Source organism: Podarcis liolepis, assembly GCF_965112155.1.
Source record: "Podarcis liolepis genome assembly, chromosome: 14".
Classification (NCBI taxonomy): domain Eukaryota; kingdom Metazoa; phylum Chordata; class Lepidosauria; order Squamata; family Lacertidae; genus Podarcis; species Podarcis liolepis.
This window is the reverse complement of record NC_139569.1, coordinates 19,363,553-19,385,052: the sequence shown is the minus strand read 5'-3', so window position 1 is coordinate 19,385,052 and position 21,500 is coordinate 19,363,553. Positions and strand designations below refer to the sequence as shown.

Genomic DNA, 21,500 nt, shown 5'->3' with positions numbered 1-21,500 from the left:
GGGGGCATATTGTGGTATGCAGACTATTCCCATACTGAAATGGATGCAGGAGGCGGCAGCAAGTGGGAGAAAGTAAGAATTTAACAGAGACATTTGCAGTTTTGCAGTTCCAAAAGAAGCTAAATAACTCACACATACTTTCTGAATTCCATTTGTGCATTTTTGCTTGTGCATCTATTAAGTAAAACAAGGCAGAGAGTCTATAAAGCAGGGGTACCTGGCTTTTTGGGACGCGGGTAGCACTGTGGGTTAAACCACATAGCCTAGGACTTGCCAATCAGAAGGTCGGCAGTTCGAATCCCTGTGATGGGGTGAGTGCCCGTTGCTCTGTCCCTGCTTCTGCCAACCTAGCAGTTCGAAAGCACGTCAAAGTGCAAGTAGATAAATAGGTACCACTCCGGCGGGAAGGTAAACAGTGTTTCCGTGCGCTGCTCTGGTTCGCCAGAAGCAGCTTAGTCATGCTGGCCACATGACCCGGAAGCTGTACACTGGCTCCCTCGGCCAATAAAGCGAGATGAGCGCCGCAACCCCAGAGTTGGTCACGACTGGACCTAACGGTCAGGGGTCCCTTTACCTTTACCTGGCCTTTTGGGGCCCAAGGACACATCTAGAAATCTAAAAAGTTGTTGCTGGCACCATAAAATCCTAATTTCCCAGAAGAATAACTGGGAATACTCAGAAGAGTAAACCCTCCCAAACAAGCCAGTCTCCTCAAGAGTCATTTTCTCCAAAAGATAATACAAAACAAAATTAAAGATTGGGAGGGGGGTGTCTTGGCAGTGCCAGAGAGAGGGTATCTGAGGGCACAGTGATGCCCATGAGTTCCATGTTAGAGACCCCCACCTCTATGACAGCACATCATGTAGGAAATGCCATTATCGACTTGCCTGAAGTAGTAACAATTCCTTCTGAGTGGTTCACTAATTCACAGCTCAAGAGGCATTGTAACACATCTATTCATTCATGTAGGTTTTAGGGGGCTTCTAAGCAAGACTTGATCAAGCACTTAAGCACAGATATTAGTACTTTGATTATCCAAATGACATCTGCCCTCCAGTCAAGGGAGGCCTATGTGTTTCTGAAAGCTTTGGTTGCATTCAATGAGCTTTAAGCATGCAGTGAAATATGAAATGAAGTGGACATATTAAAAATATACACTGGGTTGCATCCAATGGTAAAACTACTCAGAGAATATCTTAGCTGGATAAAGCCCACAGATTTTAACTATGAAACCTGTTGCCATCCTTTCAGGTGTCATGCCTAGCCAAAGCCATTTGGTACTGAGGTTGGAGAATGTGGAAATGATACTGAGCTTACCGATCTCACGCTTCCTTTCATTAGTAGTGCAATTGTGGAAAAACTCTGTCATTAGACTCTCCAAAGCTCGCAGCGAGGCCTCTTCTGATGCCTGACAATGACATTGCAAGAACAGTGTTAACATTAGGTTCCCCTAGTTCAACCTAATATTGCTCTAGGGTTTTTTTTCTTTAATTGATCTATCTATCAGGATACCTATGTTGGACCTAAACGCTCCTTCTACCTTTCTTCTCATGTTCTCCCATCCCAAACATTCTCCTCACAAAAAATTTTTAAAAAACAAAAACCCTCCTCCATCTTGTGAGCAAAATTATGCAGCGTAGATCCATTTAAGTTTTGTGTTTACAAGCATATTTGGGAATTCTTTTTGCAGAATTTGGAAGTCTGGAGGCAGAGTACACAGAGCTCTTAATGGAACAAAGGCTCTGTTTAAGTACCAAAGCCAGGGTTTACAGATCAAGATTGAGCATACCTAGGAAGAAGAGCGCAGGGGAATTTGCACACAAGAGAGGAAGGGATGAGTATGGTGAGCTCAAACAAGCTCGTCTAACAGGGCCTAAGGTTGCATGCACAACATACACCTTTAAAGTACAGTGGTACTCAGTTCCCAAATGCCCCCACTGTTGAACGTTTCGGAAGCCTAACACCGAAAACCTGGAAGTAAATGCTTCCATTTTTGAATGTTTTCCGGAACCCGAACATGTGATGCGGCTTCCGCTGAGTGCAAGAAGATTATGTTCAGGAACCGAGGTAATGTACATTCAAATCACATGTCCCCCCTAAAAAGAATTGTGGGCACTGTAGTTTACCCCTCAAAGAGCTACAATTCTCAGCAACTCTTAACAAACCACATTGTCCAGAATTCTTTGAGGGGAGAAATGTGCTTTGAATGTGCTCTAAGTTACAGTGTGTACACAGCCTAGTCATCTTACTAATAGTTATGGATGAATAAGATAGCCGAAGTATTGTTAGAACAGGTAAGAATTTGCTTTTAAAATGTTAGACAGAGAATGAAGCCTAACTATTGTTGCATTTTCAGTATTAAATGACAAAAGCAGGCAGCCAGAGCTCAAGGAATCCAGCATTGCAACTGTTCTAGGGAGCTTTCCAAGACTATGCCTGAAAAATATTTTTAGCTTTCAACATACAAAACTGCATTTCTAGAGTGCCCACCCCATTACAACTGGATTTCCTCAATTTCCAATGGAAAGTAGTGGTAAGGAAAAATATACTTAACCAGTTCTGAACTCAAAAACACCTTTACAAAAGCTACATTTGGACAGGCTTACACACTGCAGTTTGTATCTTAGCAACAGACTACTGCATTTTCATATTCTCTTCATAAGCTTAAAATAGAAACCTATCCCTTAAGAATGTTTGTTGAGAGAAGGTTATTCTAATAACGATAAAGAATGGACAGTTGTCAAAACCAATCCTGCGTTTATATGCTCTAAGGACTCTAAGTTATTCTTTAATCACATTTTTGACAGCAGATTCAAAAGCAGAACTGTACACAAGATTTCCTACCATATTTTTTCTTCAGTTTTCTAAGCTATTTTGCATGCTATTACATACAAATATTTTTCAATAGGTTTTTGTTTTAAAATCTTTCCCGGCTCCATGCTTGGCCAGAATGCTCCTGTACTTCTTTGCCTTGCACTGGGATTCAAAATCCAAAGGGTCCCAGGTTCCACCTCCAGAATCTCTAAGTAGGGTTGGGAGGGACCCCTGTCTGAAACCCTATAAAGCTGCTGCCATTCACTGTAGACAATACTGAATTAACTGACCAACTGTCTAACTCAGGATAAGAAAAGAGGTCAACAACAACAAAAGATAACCTATTGCCAAGTACTGTGTCCCCCTGTAGCAGCAGACAAGGACCAGGTACACCTTCCAAGGTTACCTTCCGAACCCTATTCTGGCCTTCGTAGACACAATGCTGAGCAATTCTGGGAAACTGGGGTCTTTCTTAGCTTGCCATGGCTCAAACTGTTCCTTCTTATCCACTTTTCTTATCTGTAAAATGGGAATCACAGCCATGCTGCAATTCTACCTGCAATTCCAGATGCACTCAACTCTGAATCCCATGTGCACTGCCAGACATTTACAAAAAGGATGTGTTTTAATTCCATCAGTGCATAATTCAAAATAAAAGGAAGCAAGAAGATTTGGGAAAAATGTTATAATTCCTATACTCCAGTGGGCTGGGTTCCCAGTGAGCTCTTTAGAAGACAAAAGAAACTCATTTTTTAGATTTCAGCTGCTATGTCTAAATAGTAGTGAAGCAACGTTAAAAACTGAGATATGAAAGCTAGGAGCTAAATGGCACCTTCAACCTAGATTATGGGCGCAACAACCGAATGTCCGGGCAAGCTTTTTTATAACAAGAATACAAAACTGAAAATGAACTGCAGCTAAAATATTATGTTCATTTTTCACATGGCCTAGTCCTTCCCCTGCCCACCCCCTAATATTCTTAAGAGGGTCTCTTCTCCAGTCTTCAGAGAGTAGCTGGAAGTGGGGAGGCAGAAAATGGTCCTCCTTTCCTTCCACTCTGCAGTTTTAATCTGAAATCTTAGGTGCAGTACTGCGCCCAGAGCTCAGAAACTGCTTGCGCTAATCAAATTCCCTGCCACAAAATGTGCCTAGAGCAATGGGAATTGTGAACACTGTAGTGAAGTACTCCCTGCACCCCCAAACACTGGGACTCATGAATTCAACCTTGGTTCTGTTGGAGCATGTGCTTGGAAATGGGATATTTTTAAAAGCTGTAACATTATGAGCACAAGCTGTTAACCTCATTTGTCTTCAATCAGCAGCTCAAAACAGAATATTGATTGCAACAATATATGAGAGGTAAATATGGCAAATCCTGACCAAATGCTAAACCACATGAAACACTTGAGGCCAAGGGAAACAAGCATTTTCGTTGAAGCTCTAATGCACCGCACAGCCCCGAACTACTAGTCTCTCTCTGTCTCTGAGGCTGCCTAGAAGGGCACCAATGGCAAAAGGGGGGCAGCCAAGAGTGTGTATTGTTGAAGGTGGATGGTGGGCAGCACATGGGGGCCAGTCTTTCTGTGTGCGCGCACACCTGTTAGTTGCCCTCCCCATCCCCTTCCTCTCCCTTCAGCCCAACTGCCGTTTTCTCCTCACACCACCTTCAACCTCAATAAACCTATTTTCGCGCGGCATCATATACACCACAAAGCTCAACAATTTGGGGGGCTGCTTTACTTTTTGAAATATGGCAAGCCTAGGTTAAGTCCAGTCAAAGGCAACTATGGGTAGCGGTCTAAACCACTGAGCCTCTTGGGCTTGCCAATCAGAAGGTTGATGGTTCGAATCCCCGTGATGGGGTGAGCACCCGTTGCTCTGTACCAGCTCCTGCCAACCTAGCAGTTTGAAAACATGCCAGTGCAAGTAGATAAATAGGTACTGCTGTGGCAGGAAGGTACAGTGGTGCCCCGCAAGACGAAAAACTCGCTAGACGAAAGGGTTTTGCGGTTTTTGAGCTGCTTCGCAAGACGAATGTCCCTATGGGCTTGCTTCGCAAAACGAAAACGTCTTGCAAGTTTGTTTCCTTTTTCTTAACACCGTTAATACAGTTGCGACTTGACTTCGAGGAACAACTCATAGAACGCGGTGTGGTAGCCTTTTTTGAGGTTTTTGGTGATTTTTGAAGCTTTTCCAAAACTTTCCCGACACCGTGCTTCGCAAGACGAAAAATTCGCTAGACGAAAAAACTCGCAGAATGAATTAATTTCGTCTTGCGAGGCACCACTGTAAATGGTGTTTCTGTGCCCTCTGGTTTCCATCACGGTGTTCCATTGCGCCAGAAGCGGTTTAGTCATGCTGGCCACATGACCCAGAAAGCTGTCTGCGGACAAATGCTGGCTCCCTCAGCCTGAAGCTAGATGAGCCCTGCCCCCCATAGTCACCTTTGACTGGACCTAACCGTCCAGGGGTCCTTTAAATTTTTATCCAAAATACAAAGGTGTGAGCTTGCTTTATGTTGGGTAATCTCATTTATATTAGGTCTAATTTAAGACAAACAAGCTTTCACCTCCTCATCAACACAAATAAACTTTCTCTTTTCTGGTCTTCCATAGTTGTCAAACTTGAATATCCTTGTTCACAACAATATATTGTGGAGAACTGCAGAAGAATAGCCCCTTGAAGTGAGGCGTGGGTACTGCTTCTGGTTGAATATATATATATATAAATTATTTTGACACTGTACTATACTATATTACAATGAAATGTTTAAATGTTTCTTTGATTGCCCTTGAATCTTCCTGCCATCCTCTCCTGCCTGCCACACCAGTGTGGTTGCGCTGTCACACCCTTTAAGAACCACTGATCTAACATATTTGATGTGTGCACGGTAATCATTTACAGCCTAATCTAACCACATTTTCCGCCTCATGCTACAATCTCTCTCAGATCCTGAAATAAATTTTACAGCACTTTTCAGCAGAGTAGTTCACAACTCTGGCTTATTTTCAGATGAAGCCTAAACTATAAGGAAGTCACACACTGTTTTAGTAGGGCCAGCTCAGCATGCTTTGCAGCTAGATGAGAATTTATCCAAAATCTGACATTCTAGCCCCTGTACTTGAGTCACCTTGAGTCAGATAGGCAGCAAACAATTCCACAAGTTTAGACTGCCTGTGTGAGGTTTCTTAACATAGCTTGAAATACAGATTTAGGTGCTCTTAAATCAGCCAGCCTTCTCTGAACAAGTCTGCATAAATTGGCATGATTTATTCTGATAAAAGTAATGGTATTCAAAATGTGAAGCAAACAAGGATTGTGGGCAAGAGAAAGGGTAGGCCTGATGCACTGTGTTTTCACAAACACACAATATCTTCCTTTTAAGCAATGGAGCAAAGGTTGCTTTTTTTAAAAGAGAGACCCAAGTTTAGTTAGAAGTGACATGGAAGGGGAGGGGGAACGTACACTAATCTTCAACTGGAGGATCACGGTCTGATCAAAGGTAGGTCACAACAGGAGCACTACCATCATGCAAATATATGATTAAATCTTTTTTTAAATGACTGTTGGGGTTAAAAGTGGGTCTGAGAACATTGAAGATACCTGTCTTATTACATTCTTCTTTTGCTCCCTCCACACCCCCGTGATGAACTCAAGGGTTTCAGGCACAAACCAGACTCACATATGCTTAGCTTTAGCAAGGTAGCCACAGAATGTGCCTTCTGGCCACCCCCCTGGGATATTCAAGTAGTCAGATCAGGCCAAAATAATTCAAGAGTGCATCCAGCTTTAATGGAGTGCCCTCCGCTAAAGAAAGGTGCTAAAGTCAGTCTGGCCAGATTTGAGAAGATTGAGGGAATCGGGTTTCTTATGCAGGCATACGAGCATATCACAGCACAGGTAATTAGTTGTTAGGGCAGTGCTTTGACAAGTACTCAAATGTTCTGGGTCAAGTTCTTAATTGACAATCACACCAGGGGACGTAAACTGAACCCAGCTCTCTTCTGGGGTTTCTCAGGGTAGTTAGAATAGCATTCTTCACACTGCTCCTGGCAAATACAGCACACTCAAAAGGTTATCCAGCCAGCTAATAGAAAACAAATATTAACAGGCATTAAAGACATCCTTCTCCACCTCCACTTAGGCATATTTCCCCAGTTGACACATCCCAGAGCCCAACTACCTTTCTAAATCAGTGGCAAACAACATAGAACTTGAAAAAGAAAGACATAATACACTTCTTACCAGAAAGATCAATGACAAAGTGGGGACCGAAAACAAAGAATTGCATGGGGTTCATATTAAATTACTTGGACAAGCAGGAAAGCTGTCTTTGATAGCAGAGAGGAGAAATACTGAAATAACAGACTCCAGTGGTTTTAGATGTGTGTCATAGTGAAGCTGTAATGGAGAAGAGCAGTGCCCTCTCATTACACACAGTACACAAAATACACCCAATATGTTTCCTCAGTTCAGTCTGCTTGTTCCACTATTTCTCCCTATGTAGATTCTTAAGCTACATTTGAGGAAGTGGGTGGAAGATACACATCCGTCACTTCAATAGTCAGACATGTTCAGTGAAAAAAAGCCTGAGCACCTGTCTGAGATGAAAACTTCAAATCTGGTTTTGCACACACATTTTAATCAGGGGCCCATCAATTTTGACTGGCCTTGGTAGTTGGCCACATTTCTGCTTGCCCTGATCCTGCTCCCCCTGAAGTGGCTTGCATGGCAGCTGCTCAAGGTCCATTGCAAGTTGTGGGGAAGGAAGGAGGGGATTCTTCCTTCTTCCACAATGCTGAACTGCAAAAAGGTGACAGTTCTTGCCGGTTGTGCTGAGTATAGACATTCCAGCAATCAGAGAAAAGTCTCGCGGCTCTCAAAGTATTTGCAAGGCTTAGGAAACCGCCAGGGAGATTCTCCATCCTTCTCGGTTCAATAGTAGTATAGGAATTCTCCTTGATATTGCCCTCACCAGGTTACCTTGACTCCAGTGTTAGAAACTGGGATAGAAAAGCTAGGAGCCAAATGGCTCATGGGACTTGGGTTGTGGGTGCCAAAACAGAATGTTTAGTTGCCATGGGGGGGGGGTCAGTAACACTTTATTTTTATTTATTTTGATAAGCATGAACAACTACACAATTCACATAAGCGGCACATTGTTAATATCACATTTTTAACAGAAATTGTTAATACATGTTTAATTTGGTGTTTACAATAAAAATATTGGTATCGTACTTCAGTTTTCAAAACACTCTACTCTTTATTGTTTAACATACTGTCTATCCTTAACATATACATTTCAGTCAGCCAGCTGCAAAAAATGGCACCCAGACCTTTTGAGGTGCTCGCAAACAGAGAATCTTTAGCCATTAAATGCGCCTGGCGTCCTGCTAATTTCGAACCCTGCTAGTCTAATAGGTGAATGCATTTGTGGACCTTCAATGTTAACCATCGTTACAGGGGAAAGTGGCATGAGAAGCAGGAAATAACTTGGGTATGACATAAATTATGGGAAGAAGTGATTGCTCTCCTGTACATGAGCCTGTTCAATAACTTATCCCACACCCAAGACCTTTTCGTCCCCTGCATTCAACAGAAACTTTTGAGTGGCACATGCTTATAAAGGTGAGACATAAAATTTCATTATAAATAAATAACTTTAATTAAAACTTTTAGAGCTAGGGTACCACAGGTGCTAACCATACAATGAACTATACACAAAGAAGTCATCAATTCTAGTCTCATCTCTGCTATGAACCTTATGGGTGTCTTTAGGCAACCTATTAACCTTTTATCCCTGCTTCCTCTCCACCACTGCAATGTGAGGATAAGAATATTGACCTATATATAAGGATTATTGCGATAACGTGGTGTAATGGGGCACAGGTTAAAAATTCCTGTCATGAAATTCAGTGGGGGACTCGGAGAGTCTTTATCTCACATCCTATCCTGAGAGGGCTGTTGTAAACTGGGATAATCCTTTTGAACACCACCGTAGGCTTCTGCAATAATGTAAGCACTCTAAATACCCTGCTCAGTGCTCTGCAAATGCTATTGTTGCCATCAACAATATCAGGATTTCACAATTCCGCTTGCCATGGCAAGCGCTCTGCTGCCCTCTGATGAGCCCCCAAGCTTCCTCCCAACCTTGGAAATGGAGAGAGGGACTGGAAACATTCCCACAGTTGTGCTCACCTTCTAGTGATAATTCTCCCTCCATCTCCCTCCCCAAAGTTGATAGTATACCTGGCACTTGGGTTTTGGTACCTCACCTTCAAAGGCATACCACCCTCTTCATGATGCATTCTGATGCACCGTGTGAGGTCAGCGACAAGACCATACCCCTAATGTGAGAGTCCTGAAGACCAAAAAGTTGGTTGGCTACCAAGACCAGTCAAAGGTTGTGGACCCCCAATTGTCACCACCATCATCAAAACACTACCTGTACCAGCAAGTGCTTTAACCATACATGCTTCTTTCCTATGGAAGATGGTTCTAACCAGTGGCCTTTATAGCAGCAAAAAGCTCTTTGGTCAATGATCAAAACAGCACTCTGCTGCAGAATTATACTAAAGACACAGCATGCTCCTCCTCTCACTTACAACTTGGGGAAAGGAATTCAATAGATCAAGCCAGTATGACTCAAATTGCTCAAAGAGAACAGGAAATAAAGCGGCAACGAACAATTCGAGCTTTGAGTCTCATGCATAGAAGTGCAATGATTAAGCCATCCAATTTATATAAGAGTGGGGAGTGTTTGGTGGAGGAATGTCCGTGTATACATGGATTTTTCTCTTGGATAGAATGCTTAAATAAGAGGGAGAATTATATGACTGTAAACATTCAAGGCACCCAGTAATCCAAAGGCACCTAAACATTTGAGGCCAGGTCTGAAGAAGTCATTGAAAAAGGTGCCATCCATTTTTCAAATGACACACAATAGCATCATTTGCTGCAGAGCCTCTCCAACTCGTATTACTACATCCATGCCTCTACTAGCTTATATGAAGGGTTGGTTACTTGTTTGCATTTTAAAAATTCTTTTGACGCAAATTCCTCTCATCCGCTTAACAGATTGGGATGGCCTGGCCTCGACTGTTCATGCTCTGGTGACCTCCCACCTGGAGGACCACTACAATTTGCTTTACTATTTTCGCAGTCCAGAGACTACCGCTAGTGAAGAATGTGGCTGCTATACTGTTAAGTAGGGTAGACCAGTGGGACGACTGATCCTTAGAGCACTGCACTGTCCATCAGTGAACGACTGGGCGCAATTCAACATATTAGTACTAGCAAACAAAGCCCTAAATGGCTCAGGACCCAAGTACCAAATAGAGTGTATTTTCCAGTATCAACCACCTTGGGCCTTATGGCCACCAGAGGAGGCCACATTGGTGGTGACCCATGTAATGGCATTCTTGGAGGTGGTTCCACATTTTTTGAGGTTTTAACTGTATTGCTTTAGTATTGACATGTTTGCTGCCCTGGGCTCCTTTGAATGGGCAGAAGATACTTTTAATGAACAAATGAGCATTTCAATTTACCCATACCCAACTGACTGTACAACCATGTGGTGGCCAAGGTAGAACACACCACAGCAATGCAAATTTATAGACCTAACAAACTCAACATTTACTATTCTTTGTGCAAGTATCTCTAGAGACACACAAAGGCAGCATGGAAAGCTTAGTTCAGGCATAGGGAAACTCGGCCCTCCAGATGTTTCAGGACTACAACTCCCATCATCCTTGACCACTGATCCTGTTAGCTAGGGATGATAGGAGTTGTAGTCCCAAAACATCTGGAGGGCCGAGTTTGCCTATGCCTGGCTTAATTAGTCAAACCACCTACATGCCAGCTTCAGTGGTAAGATGCTTGAAAGCTGTATTCTTGAGTATATGAGGCAATGTACATTTACCCAGGACAGATTCCAGTCAGATGCTAAATTGAAAACCATGAAACCATGAAAATCAAAACATGGATTTTCAGTCTGCAACATAGAAAACGTCCCAAACCCTCAACAGACTTGTCTCCAAACAAGCCAATACAACTGCAAGATTAGAGGTCTTAAGACTGCAGTTTAGATAGTGAGTCCATTTCCACATGTCAACTCTTTATTTCATTTTATTTCATTTCCAGAAGGGTTTCTGCAGCTCTGAAGATGCATGAACTTATATTCCTCCTTAAGGCCCTGGCTCTGCATGAAGCACTTTTCCTTGATGACAACCAGCTAGCTATGACAGCTGACAGGGAATAATATTAGAACCCTAAGTTGCAAAGTTCACCAGTGTCCAATATGCTTTGTTAGCACACTATTAGGCTCTGAAGCCAGTCCTTTGAAACACGACTTAACTGCAGGTACCCAGGTACCTTCCAACAACAGCATCTTATTGGAATGCTTTTAAATTCCTTTAACATACTTTGAAAGACATCCATCAGCAAAGCATCCACTCAGAATTGTTACTAATACTGATGGCTAAGATGAGATAACATGCAGCCTTAGGCAAATCTATCTCTAGGCCTAAGCACCACACCCTCCAAATCTTTACAATGAGGATAACACCACTTTCTTTAAAAAAAGAATTGAGACAAAATGTTCTGAACAATTGAAATGCACAATAAGCATTATTATACTTCCAAGATACACAAATGGCAGTATAGCACATGTGACATATATGGCAGTGTATCACACATAACAATATATCACACATGATCACACTAACAGAAACAACCCAATATACTAAATTTAAAACTTACCATTGTGGCTGGGGAGGCGTCTGGGATGATTTGGGCTCTTGAGAGCTTGGCTTCTTCCCCTCCCCTAGCTCATGTCATGGTCCAAGAGGTAGCTTCCTAGGAGGACCATCTTCCTCCATTAGGGTAAAAAAAATTAAAAATGGGAGAGTGGGAAGAAATCACCCACCCTACCCAATCTTTTCGCTCCCTGCCTTTGGCTTCAGGAACCCATCGGAGAGCAGTAGCTAGCAGAAATATTTTTTTAAAAAACACCCCTAACTTCCCCGTTTTCTAAAAAGAAGGTCTTCAGAGCAATGGGTTTAAAAACGAGAGATCTCCCAGACAGACACTCCAGTGCAAGCAGAGGCCTACACGCCGTGTATTTTCTGGGTGGGAATGAAAAGGAGGATCCTTTCAGAGGGGGGAAGGTCTGAGGGCCTGTGCTTGGTGCTGCCTATCTCTTCTTGGGGGGGGGGGAGGACGTTGGGTGCCTCTTGGGAAGGAAGTGGGGCCTTCCTGCCTGGTGGGGCCTGCCTGTCCCTAGGAACCCACCGTCGCCCCCTTTCCTAGCCCCCTCCTCCCTTCAGCTCACACAGCCCCTGTGCAAGTCACCGCCGAGTCTTCCTCAGAGCGCTCGCCCTCCTTTATCTCCGGGTGGGTTTTCCTCCTCCTCCTCCCTCCTCCTCCTCCTTCCTCTCAGTCTCCGGGGTTGGGGGAGGGGAACCACCACCACCAACCAACGCTGCTGCTGCTGCTGCTGACACCCCGCCCACGGCCCCGCCCACCTCGCGCACGGCCCCGCGACCACAAACTCTCTCTCTTCCCACCCAGCCCGCGCCGACCTCGGCCTTCCTTCTGTGACGTAACAGGAAGCGACCCGCGAGGGCGGATCCCGACAGGCGCGCGAGCGGCGGAGCAGGCCCGCTCCACCGACCAATCCCGGATGGGCAGGGTGGTGACGCAACGGCGCGCGCGCTCGGCAAAACCCCAAGCAGCCGAGGCGGCGCATACGCGCGTGCGCGTGCGCGAGAGGCGAAAGTGGTTTGTCGCCTCCTCCTACCAATTAATTAACCCTTTTAACCTGCTGCCTTGAGGGCACAGCAAGAGGGTCTTCCTCAGAAACAATAAAGGTGGAGAAAGAGCTTCTTCCCACCAACCACCAGTCTTCCTGCCTCGCTTCTTACTGCCCACCCCCCAACCCAAATGAGATGCCTCTGCTCTGACAGATTTAATTTTCTTAAGTGTTTGCGTGTGGAGAAATAAAACAGGTCTGTGGCGGTAGTCAATGCTAGTCCTACTCAGAGTAGACCGCTGAACTCCCTGTTAATGAACTTCCCCCAAAGAATCCTGGTGGGAACGCTAGTTTACCCTTCCCAGTACTCTTAACAAACTACAGATCCCAATATTTTGGGGGAGAAGCCATATACTTTAAAAGGTATGGTGTGTATGCAACCAAAGGTCTTTATAATCATATTTATTTTGACCCTGAGATAGTATGTGACCTATACTGCCCTGGGAGCTGACATGATTAAATGTCCGTCCTTACCAAAAAAATAACAACCCCAGAACAAATAACATGTTAGATTTTTTCCTTTTTACTACTGACTTCACCTTTACTGTGTTGAGTATAGAGAGAGAAATCCCCGCTTTCCCTTGTACTAAAACTTAGAGAAATCCAAGAAGCTGAACCCTGGAAGAGCCAGGGTAGAGGGAATAATGTATTCTTGCACACAGTGCATAGTTAAACCATGGAATTTGCTACAGTGTGGTGATGGCCTGTTGTCTTTGTCCATGGAATTTTCTTGGCAGGGATACTGGAGTGGCTTGCCGGTTCCTGCTCCAAGTGGATCACGTTCGGTCAAAACTCTCCACTATGACCTGTCCGTCTTGGGTGGCCCTCCACGGCATAGCTCATAGCTTCTCTGAGTTATTCAAGCCCCTTCGCCACAGCAAGGCAGTGATCTAAGAAGGGGTGATCCATGAAGACAGGAGTGCCTGGCGTGCTCTGGTCCATGGGGTCACGAACAGTCGGACACGACTAAACGACTAAACAACAACAGTGATGGCCACCAACGTGGGTGCCTTTAAAAGACTACAGTGGTACCTCGGGTTAAGTACTTAATTTGTTCTGGAGGTCCGTTCTTAACCTGAAACTGTTCTTAACCTGAAGCACCACTTTAGCTAATTGGGCCTCCTGCTGCTGCTGCTGCGGCGCCGCCACGCGATTTCTGTTCTCGTCCTGAAGCAAAGTTCTTAACCTGAAGCACTATTTCTGGGTTAGCAGAGTCTGCAACCTGAAGCGTATGTAACTTGAAGTGTATGTAACCCGGGGTACTACTGTATTCTCTAAATTCACGGAGGATAAGGTTATCCTCCGTGAATTTATCCGTAGCTACAAACCACAGTGCCTATGCTTCGCCCCCAGTGGCAGAGACTCTATGTCTCTGAATACCAATTGCTGGGAATCACATGCACTGTAGAACTTTAGCCTCATGCACTGTAGAACTCCTCTTATATTCTTATGTCGTATGCAAACAGTACCCTCTGCTGGAAGGAAAATGCCATATCACCGTTATCGGTGCTTCCGTACCGCTGTCATCCGTGCCTTAGAGTTGGGTCTTTATTGGATGTGTGGGGAACCACTAATAGGTTTCAGGCCTTACCTTTGCAGAATATTAAGAGAAATGGCCTAAAAATGGGCATTTCCCCGCAGTCCTGAATGCATCATTGCCCCATCATTGTTCTTAAGCTTGTATGGTAGAATTTCACATACACAGCAGACCTTTGTGCAACCAGCCATTCCCTCCAAGCAGGGGATTCTAGCCTATCCCCATTATTCCAGTTTTCTTTCCTATTCTACATTCCATGGCTAGTGAGCATGTTCAGTTCTCACTGGGCTGTTGGATTCCCCCCTCCCAAAAATTTTTTAAGGCTGCATTGCTGCAAATATTGAGGTTCCCCTGAGAATGATTGTTTAATAAATTTATAGTGAAATTCAAATAACTAGTGCCACTAGTAGAAGCCTGTCTTTGTCCATGGAGTTTTCTTGGCAGGGATACTGGAGTGGCTTGCCAGTTCTTGCTCCAGATGGATCACGTTTGGTCAAAACTTGCCACTATGACCTGTCCATCTTGGGTGGCCCTGCACAGCATAGCTCATAGGTTCTCTGAGTTATTCAAGCCCCTTCGCCACGGCAAGGCAGTGATCCATGAAGGGGGATGCCGGGTGTGCTCTGGTCCATGGGGGTCACGAAGAGTCGGACACGACTAAATGACTAAACAACAACAACAACAGTAGAAGCCTGTGCAAGGATCTCTGCTAGTGCAACAGGACTCCTCCCCTCCTCTTGTGCCCCCCAAATGACTTGGGAGGGGTCAGGAGAAACCCCCAAACAGCACATGGAGGAGGAACAGGGAGGTTGTTCTGTCAGGCAAGCAAAAATGCTTGCTCTGGTGGAATGTTTGTAACAGTGCAACATTGAATTTATCCCTTGTTATGCTATACATTCATCATTTAATAAATGTATGTACCACTTTTCAAGAAAATGTGGTTTGTAAGGCACACACCAAATGTACAATAAAATGCAAATTATAACCGTAAAACACCACACAAAATCTCAAAAATTTCAAATAATACATTACTAAAAGCTATGGGGAATATTCACACTGATATCCCTGTCTTGTTTCTTAGTTGCTTAATTCTGATGACAGTCCTGTGGCCACTCAACACCTGAATTCTCCATTAGGAGGAAGATTTCAGGGCAGTGAGCAAACACAATAATAAAATGACATAAAAATTCTGAACTGAAATTATAACAAGCCTGGGTAAAACAATTTTTTTGGCAGGCACTGAAAATACTATAGCAGAGTCTGCAGGAAAACCGCTTTAGGCTCATCTTCTAAAACCTGACAGTGCTGAGCTGTGCAGGCACTCTTATGTTAATCTTCACACAAAAATGACATCATCAATGCCCATTCAGAGAACAGCCTGCATGTGAGTGACTGATCAGAATAAAGTGGGCTTATTTTCCATGTTATTTGAATGGAATAAATCATGCATGCAAATTGTACACCAAGTCATGGCTAACAAATGCAGCTGGAAAAAGAACAACAAAACAAGTTGTAAAAACAGAAGGAATGCCTAAGACTCTTCTTGCTAGGGGTATGTTTTTGGGGTAGGGCTGGTACTGCTTGTAACAGGGCAGGGGTATTGATCAGGGGGGTAGACCCCTGAAGTTAATGGAGATGACTAACTTAGGTACATTGATTTTAATAGGTCTACTCTGAGCAGGACTTATTTGAATACAACCCAACACCTCCAGGGATGATGAGAGAATCAGCCACTCCAGTGGGAAGACACCCATTTCTGTTCCGGACACTTTTTCTTTTCTTCTAGATGTAGTAGTCGTTTTGTGTTGTGCCATATCCCCATGACAGCCATTTTGTTAGGCCACATGCCCCACAACTGCCACTGTATGGCTGATGCACGCACAGCGTTTTCTCAACATTCCAAATGTGACCACTGGCCCCCAAAGGTTGGCTACCCCCATTCTAAATTACGTAAAGGCTTTATTTCAGTTGAAAAGCAATGCATTAAAAGGGTTAGAGCAACCAGCTAGTGTGCATGCTTGCTTAGGAAATAACAAGAATTTTAGAAAAGGAAACTTGATTGAACTCAACAGGCTGTATTCTGGGTTAATCGTACAGTGGTACCTCGGGTTAAGTACTTAATTCGTTCCGGAGGTCCGTTCTTAACCTGAAACTGTTCTTAACCTGAAGCACCACTTTAGCTAATGGGGCCTCCCGCTGCCGCCGTGCCGCCAGAGCACGATTTCTGTTCTCATCCTGAAGCAAAGTTCTTAACCCGAGGTACTATTTCTGGGTTAGCGGAGTCTGTAACCTGAAGAGTATGTAACCTGAGGTACCACTGTATTTCAAGTTTGCCCATTGGAATGGATGGACATGACTATCTTAGGTTCACTGATCTCAATGGGTCTACTCTGAGTTGAACTTGGTTTGATGCAGGCCATTGATGAAATCCCTCTCTCCCCCCCCCCTTGATGATTTAAATAAATGATTTGCATTGACTTAATTTAAATTTATCCACCTTAACCCATAGCCCTTCACTGTATGCAATGCTGCATAGTTTGAACATAGGGGCTTCCTGTGCCGATGATCTAGGATGGAAAAACATCCGATGTGTCTTCTGCAGGTCCCATGAAGAGTTAACTTTTTCTAATCCCCTAAGAAGCTAGAATTATAAATCTATAAAGTCTTTCCAAATCTGTTTCTGAGCAGTCCAGCAGCTCAAATTTAGTTAAATGGATTAATATGCAAATGGGGTATAAAACTTGCAGGAGTGCGAAGCTGCCTTTAGCTTTGATCTGATCAGCTTTTGGGAAAGGGGGCTGGGCAGGATCCCCTCTGTGTCTCTGGGCAGAATAGTGCTGATACTGACATCTGTTTGGGCCCCCCCCCATTCCAATTTCCCTGGCCGCAGGCTTATCTGGTGGTGGAGACCTGTTCTGGCAAGCCACCCATCATGTTAGAGTTCCCGCAATGGCCCCTGAGAGCCCACTAAGAGCAGGCACTCTGGGCCAATGTAAGATATTAGCCACAATGGCTCGGTTCCACCTCCACAGTTAGAGACAATAAGTGGGGACAGTGCTGTTGTGCTCATGTGCTGCTTGCAGGTTTCCCGTGAGCATCTGGTTGGCCACTGTGAACACAAGGCAATGGTCTATATAGGCCTTTAAACATAAGAATATAAGAAAAGTCTGCTGGATCAGCATCCCATTCTCACAATGGCCAACTGGATGCTTGCAGTAAGCCTGTAGCCGCACTCTGCCCACCTGCAATTCCCAGCAAATGATCTTCAGAGGTGTGGTGCTTCTGACTGTGGAGGTACATAGGACATAGCCATCGTGGCTAGGAGCCGCTCAGCCATGAATCTCACTGGGTCACTCATTGTCTCAGCCTAACCTTCCTCGCAGGGTTGTTGTGCAGATAAATTGCAGGTGGGGAAACTGCACTGTGTGAAGAAGCAATTTCTTTTGTCCGTCCTGAATCTTCCAGCGTTGGGCTTTGCTGGGTGTCCATGAGTCCTAGGGGAATGGAAAACGATGCCCTCTTACACGTATGCAGTTAGTTGCTTCACAATATTCCTAATGATATGTGTGTACGAGATTTAGGTTTTCTTGTATCTCTTTACATGATGAATGCACACAATTTATCAACGAATCGGTCGTAACGCTTAAAAAAACCCCCCACTTTTATCCAAATCTCATAAAGAAAACTCAAGCGGTGCCATTTGATTCAATCTTGAGTGCATCAAGAAGCTAAGAACAGGGTTAACAAAGAGCAGCCGGGGGGATCAAAGTAGATAATTTCTGACTTGCCAATTAAAGATCTTATTGAATTGAAGAGGGATTATACACATACACACACACATTGAATTATAAGAAGTCCCGTCATCAAAGGCACTTATGGTTTTGCTTGAAGGAACACGCCATTAAATCAAAGAGCTCTGTCTTGTTTTGGAAACTGGTTAAATGTGGCTGTCAGATGTAGAGCAACCTTTGATTGGCAAGCGATTCAAATGGAGCCTGGGAACATCACTTCCTTCCTATTTTTAATCAAAGTGGTATCAGAGCCAAGCTCTGAGCTTCACCATTAGGGGTGGTGAACTGCTTCTCCTTGATCCCTGACCTCCCTCTCATCTGGTGCAAGGCGCCAGGTCTTTCCTGCACCACCAAGGCATGATGCAGAGATTGCAGAATCAACTGTGTAACCCAGAGATGGGAAACTGCAGGCCTAGAGGTCTAGTGTGGCCCTCTAGGCCTCTCTGTCTGCCCCCCAGACTCTCCTCAACTCTACCTTGCATCCTCCTTGAGTATTCTTGCCTGGCTGCAATGCATCCTTGACCTCCCACCATGCCTCTTGCCTGTCTAGATGAATGGAACATAGAAGGTGGCCTATGAGGGTGCATGTGTAGACTCTAGCCTACTGCACAAAGGTGAACAGAACACTCCTTGCACCTCTTGACTTCTAACATCATGCACCACATAAGCATTATCCCCTAGTATTGGTAATATAAAAACTACAAGTTGCTCTTTATTTTCATCTCCCTAGGGACTTGTGTGTTTCTTTTTTATTTTAATATGGTTTTTATTGATTTTCAAAAAGAAAAGAAAAAGAATTAAAGAAAAAGAACAAAGGGGAGAGAAAATGAAGTTACATCATAATATCATGAACATTCCATATATCCAGATTACTACGAATCTCTTGACTCCCCCCCCCCCATCCTATTCATGGGTCCTATTAATTCTATTTTCAACCGCATATCAATATTTCTCCAATTTTTCATATTACTAGATTATCTGTATTTTCTGTTACCATACAAGTGTAATTAAAATCCTCTTAATGTTTTGACCCATTTAAAATGATTTTTCATATACATAATAAACATTTCCCCCTCCTTTTTTAAAAAAATTAAAAATTATTGTCTTTTTGATTCCTGAGCTTCTCAGATAGTTTTGCCATCTTGGCATAGTCCATCAGAGTGATTTGCCATTCTTCTTTGTTGGGTTTGTCTCTTCCTTCCACCTCTGGGCTAACAACATCCGAGCAGCTGTTGTAGCATACATGAACATTTTAATCTGATCTGATGGGATCTCTATACTGGGACTTGTGTGTTTCAATGAGGGCTTCAGAACAATGTGATCAATTATGAGATTTAATATTCTAAAAGAAATGGGGAGCCATCAATTTTTTAAACTATGGAATTCTTTCCCACTCTCACCAGAGACAGTGGTGGCAACCAACTTGGATGGCTTTAAAAGAGGACTGGACAAATTCATGGAGGACAAAGCTATCAATGCTACCAGACATGATGGCTATGCTTTGCCTCCATGGCTGGACATAGTAATACCACTTGCTGGGAATCTTAAGTGGGCACTGTTGCCTTCACGTCCTTCCTGCTTGCTTCCCATTGAGGCAACTGTTTGGCCATAGTGAGAACAGGACACTGGACTAAATCAAGCCATTGGCCTGATCCAGTAGGCTCATCTTATGTTCCTTTGTTCTTTCTTTCTCTCTTTCTTTCTCCCAGCGGTCTGGATGCATCTTAAACCTGCTTCTTACCTTGAAAGTATGGTCCAAATATGTCTGCATACTCATCCTGCATTCCAGCTCCAGGTTATTAGAAATCGAGGCACTGAGGAATAACCACATCACTCCTAGCTTCCCCTCCACCTGCTTGGTTTAACTTACTGCCTGATAAAAAGAGTTCTGTGGAACTCAAACGCTTGCTCGCTAATTTTTTTTATAAATTAAATTTTTCATCTAAGTATGCAACTTTCAAGTTAGGGATGTCACATAATTCTGATGATGACAGAAGTGGGAGCAGATATTTCCCATGTTTGCTTCTTCTTCCTATTTCCAGAATGCAACAGAACCCAGCAAACTCACAGGCAGTTTTCACTGTTGTTGCTGCTTTCAGTCCTGTACAGTAGGACCCAGGACTACCCTAGATTGTTGCCTTTACACTCTGTTTGTAAGCCGCTGTTAGAAAATCCAAGACTAAATCAGGGATTGGGAACCTATGCCCTTACTCCAAATATTGCTGGATTATAATTCCTATCATCCCTGACCACGATCCATACTTCCTGGTTCTGATGGGAGTTGGAGTCCATAGCTCAGCTGGTAGAGCATGAGACTCTTAGACTTAGGGTCACAGGTTTGAGCCTCACATTGGGCAAAATATTCTTGCATGGCAGAGGGTTGGACAACATGACCCTTGGGATCACTTCCAAGTCCATGATTCTATGATTCTAACATCCAGAAGACCACAGTTTCTTCTCTTCTAGACTAGATAAAACCTTGGTCTGATCCAGAAGAGGTCTCCTGTTCTTATCCACGCTCATCCCCTCGCCACCCTCTTCTTAAATTACACTTAGCCCCAGCCACATTCAACCAATCCCACCATCCCTGCTGAAATTCCTGCCACAAGTGGTGCCCCCCCAGCAGTGCTCTGTATCTGAGAGATGGCCTAGAAACTTAGCACTTGGGGGCGGGAAGGGAAATATCCCAAATTATTTAAGTGACAGTGCATGAAATAAGCTGGCTCAAAGCCAACAAACCAGGCAAAATCAGCCACCCGACTATTAAAACCTTGCAATTTCTCTGAGGCTGTGATCAAGCTAATGGGTTTTTATTGAGTTCTATATTGTATTTACACTGAAGGAAAGGGACGGGGAGGGGGAGAAATTAAGCATGGGCAAAGCCAAAGAAAGGTCTCGGATCTGGACACCCAGCAATGTGATTCTTCCAGGACTCTTGGTTTTCCCAGAACTGCTGTGGTTTTAGGAGTGACTCAGGCTATGTTTATGAAATATCGTTGATCCATGGCGGGCCTGATGTCCCCAGAGAACAAGGATGCTGCTTCCAAGTTCCTTGCTACCAGCAACTATACAGTGCCTTTTGGGTTAGCCATCTATCGCTTCCTGGAACTCATTAGGGCAATCCCAGGAGCCCTGATGTTTGTCAGTAGATTCTCTCTCTCTCTCTCTCTCTCTCTCTCTCTCTCTGCACCCCATTAGCTGACACATTAAATTTTTAACATTTCTTTTTGTGGATGTGTGTTTGTACTGCCTGCAGCAGCCTGGGCCGGTCCTGGAGATTGAGCCCCTTACATTGGTGCTAAGGCTGCATCAAGTAAGGGAAGTTTCAGGATTGGGGTAGGGGGGGCCTGATAGGGATGAGCTGATCTGTCAAGTCTTGGTTTCTCTCCGTTTTTCGTTTCTTCAGTCTTAAATTCAGTTTCTCACATTTGCACATCAGTTTTCAACGTGTTCTTTGTTTGTTAGGAAAGTTTTTGTGAAATTTAATCAGTGTTTTACTGCAGATTTCTCCTGATATGCACATTTCTGTGTGCAATTTTGCATAATG

At 43.9% G+C, this 21,500-nt stretch overlaps 1 protein-coding gene across 2 annotated transcripts in view; it reads right to left on the bottom strand.

Annotated features, from left to right (window-relative positions):
- XPO6 (exportin 6) overlaps positions 1-12,484 on the bottom strand; it is a 50,144-nt gene extending 37,660 nt beyond the window's left edge. For both annotated transcript variants that reach the window (XM_083473631.1, XM_083473632.1), the window contains exons 1-2: positions 11,575-12,484; positions 1,318-1,408 (exon numbers count right to left, since the gene is read on the bottom strand). In XM_083473631.1, the coding sequence (XP_083329757.1) occupies positions 1,318-1,408; positions 11,575-11,577 (94 nt within the window). In that variant the 5' untranslated portion in view covers positions 11,578-12,484. The remainder of the gene's footprint in view (positions 1-1,317; positions 1,409-11,574) is intronic.
- Between the last annotated feature and the right edge of the window lie 9,016 nt (positions 12,485-21,500).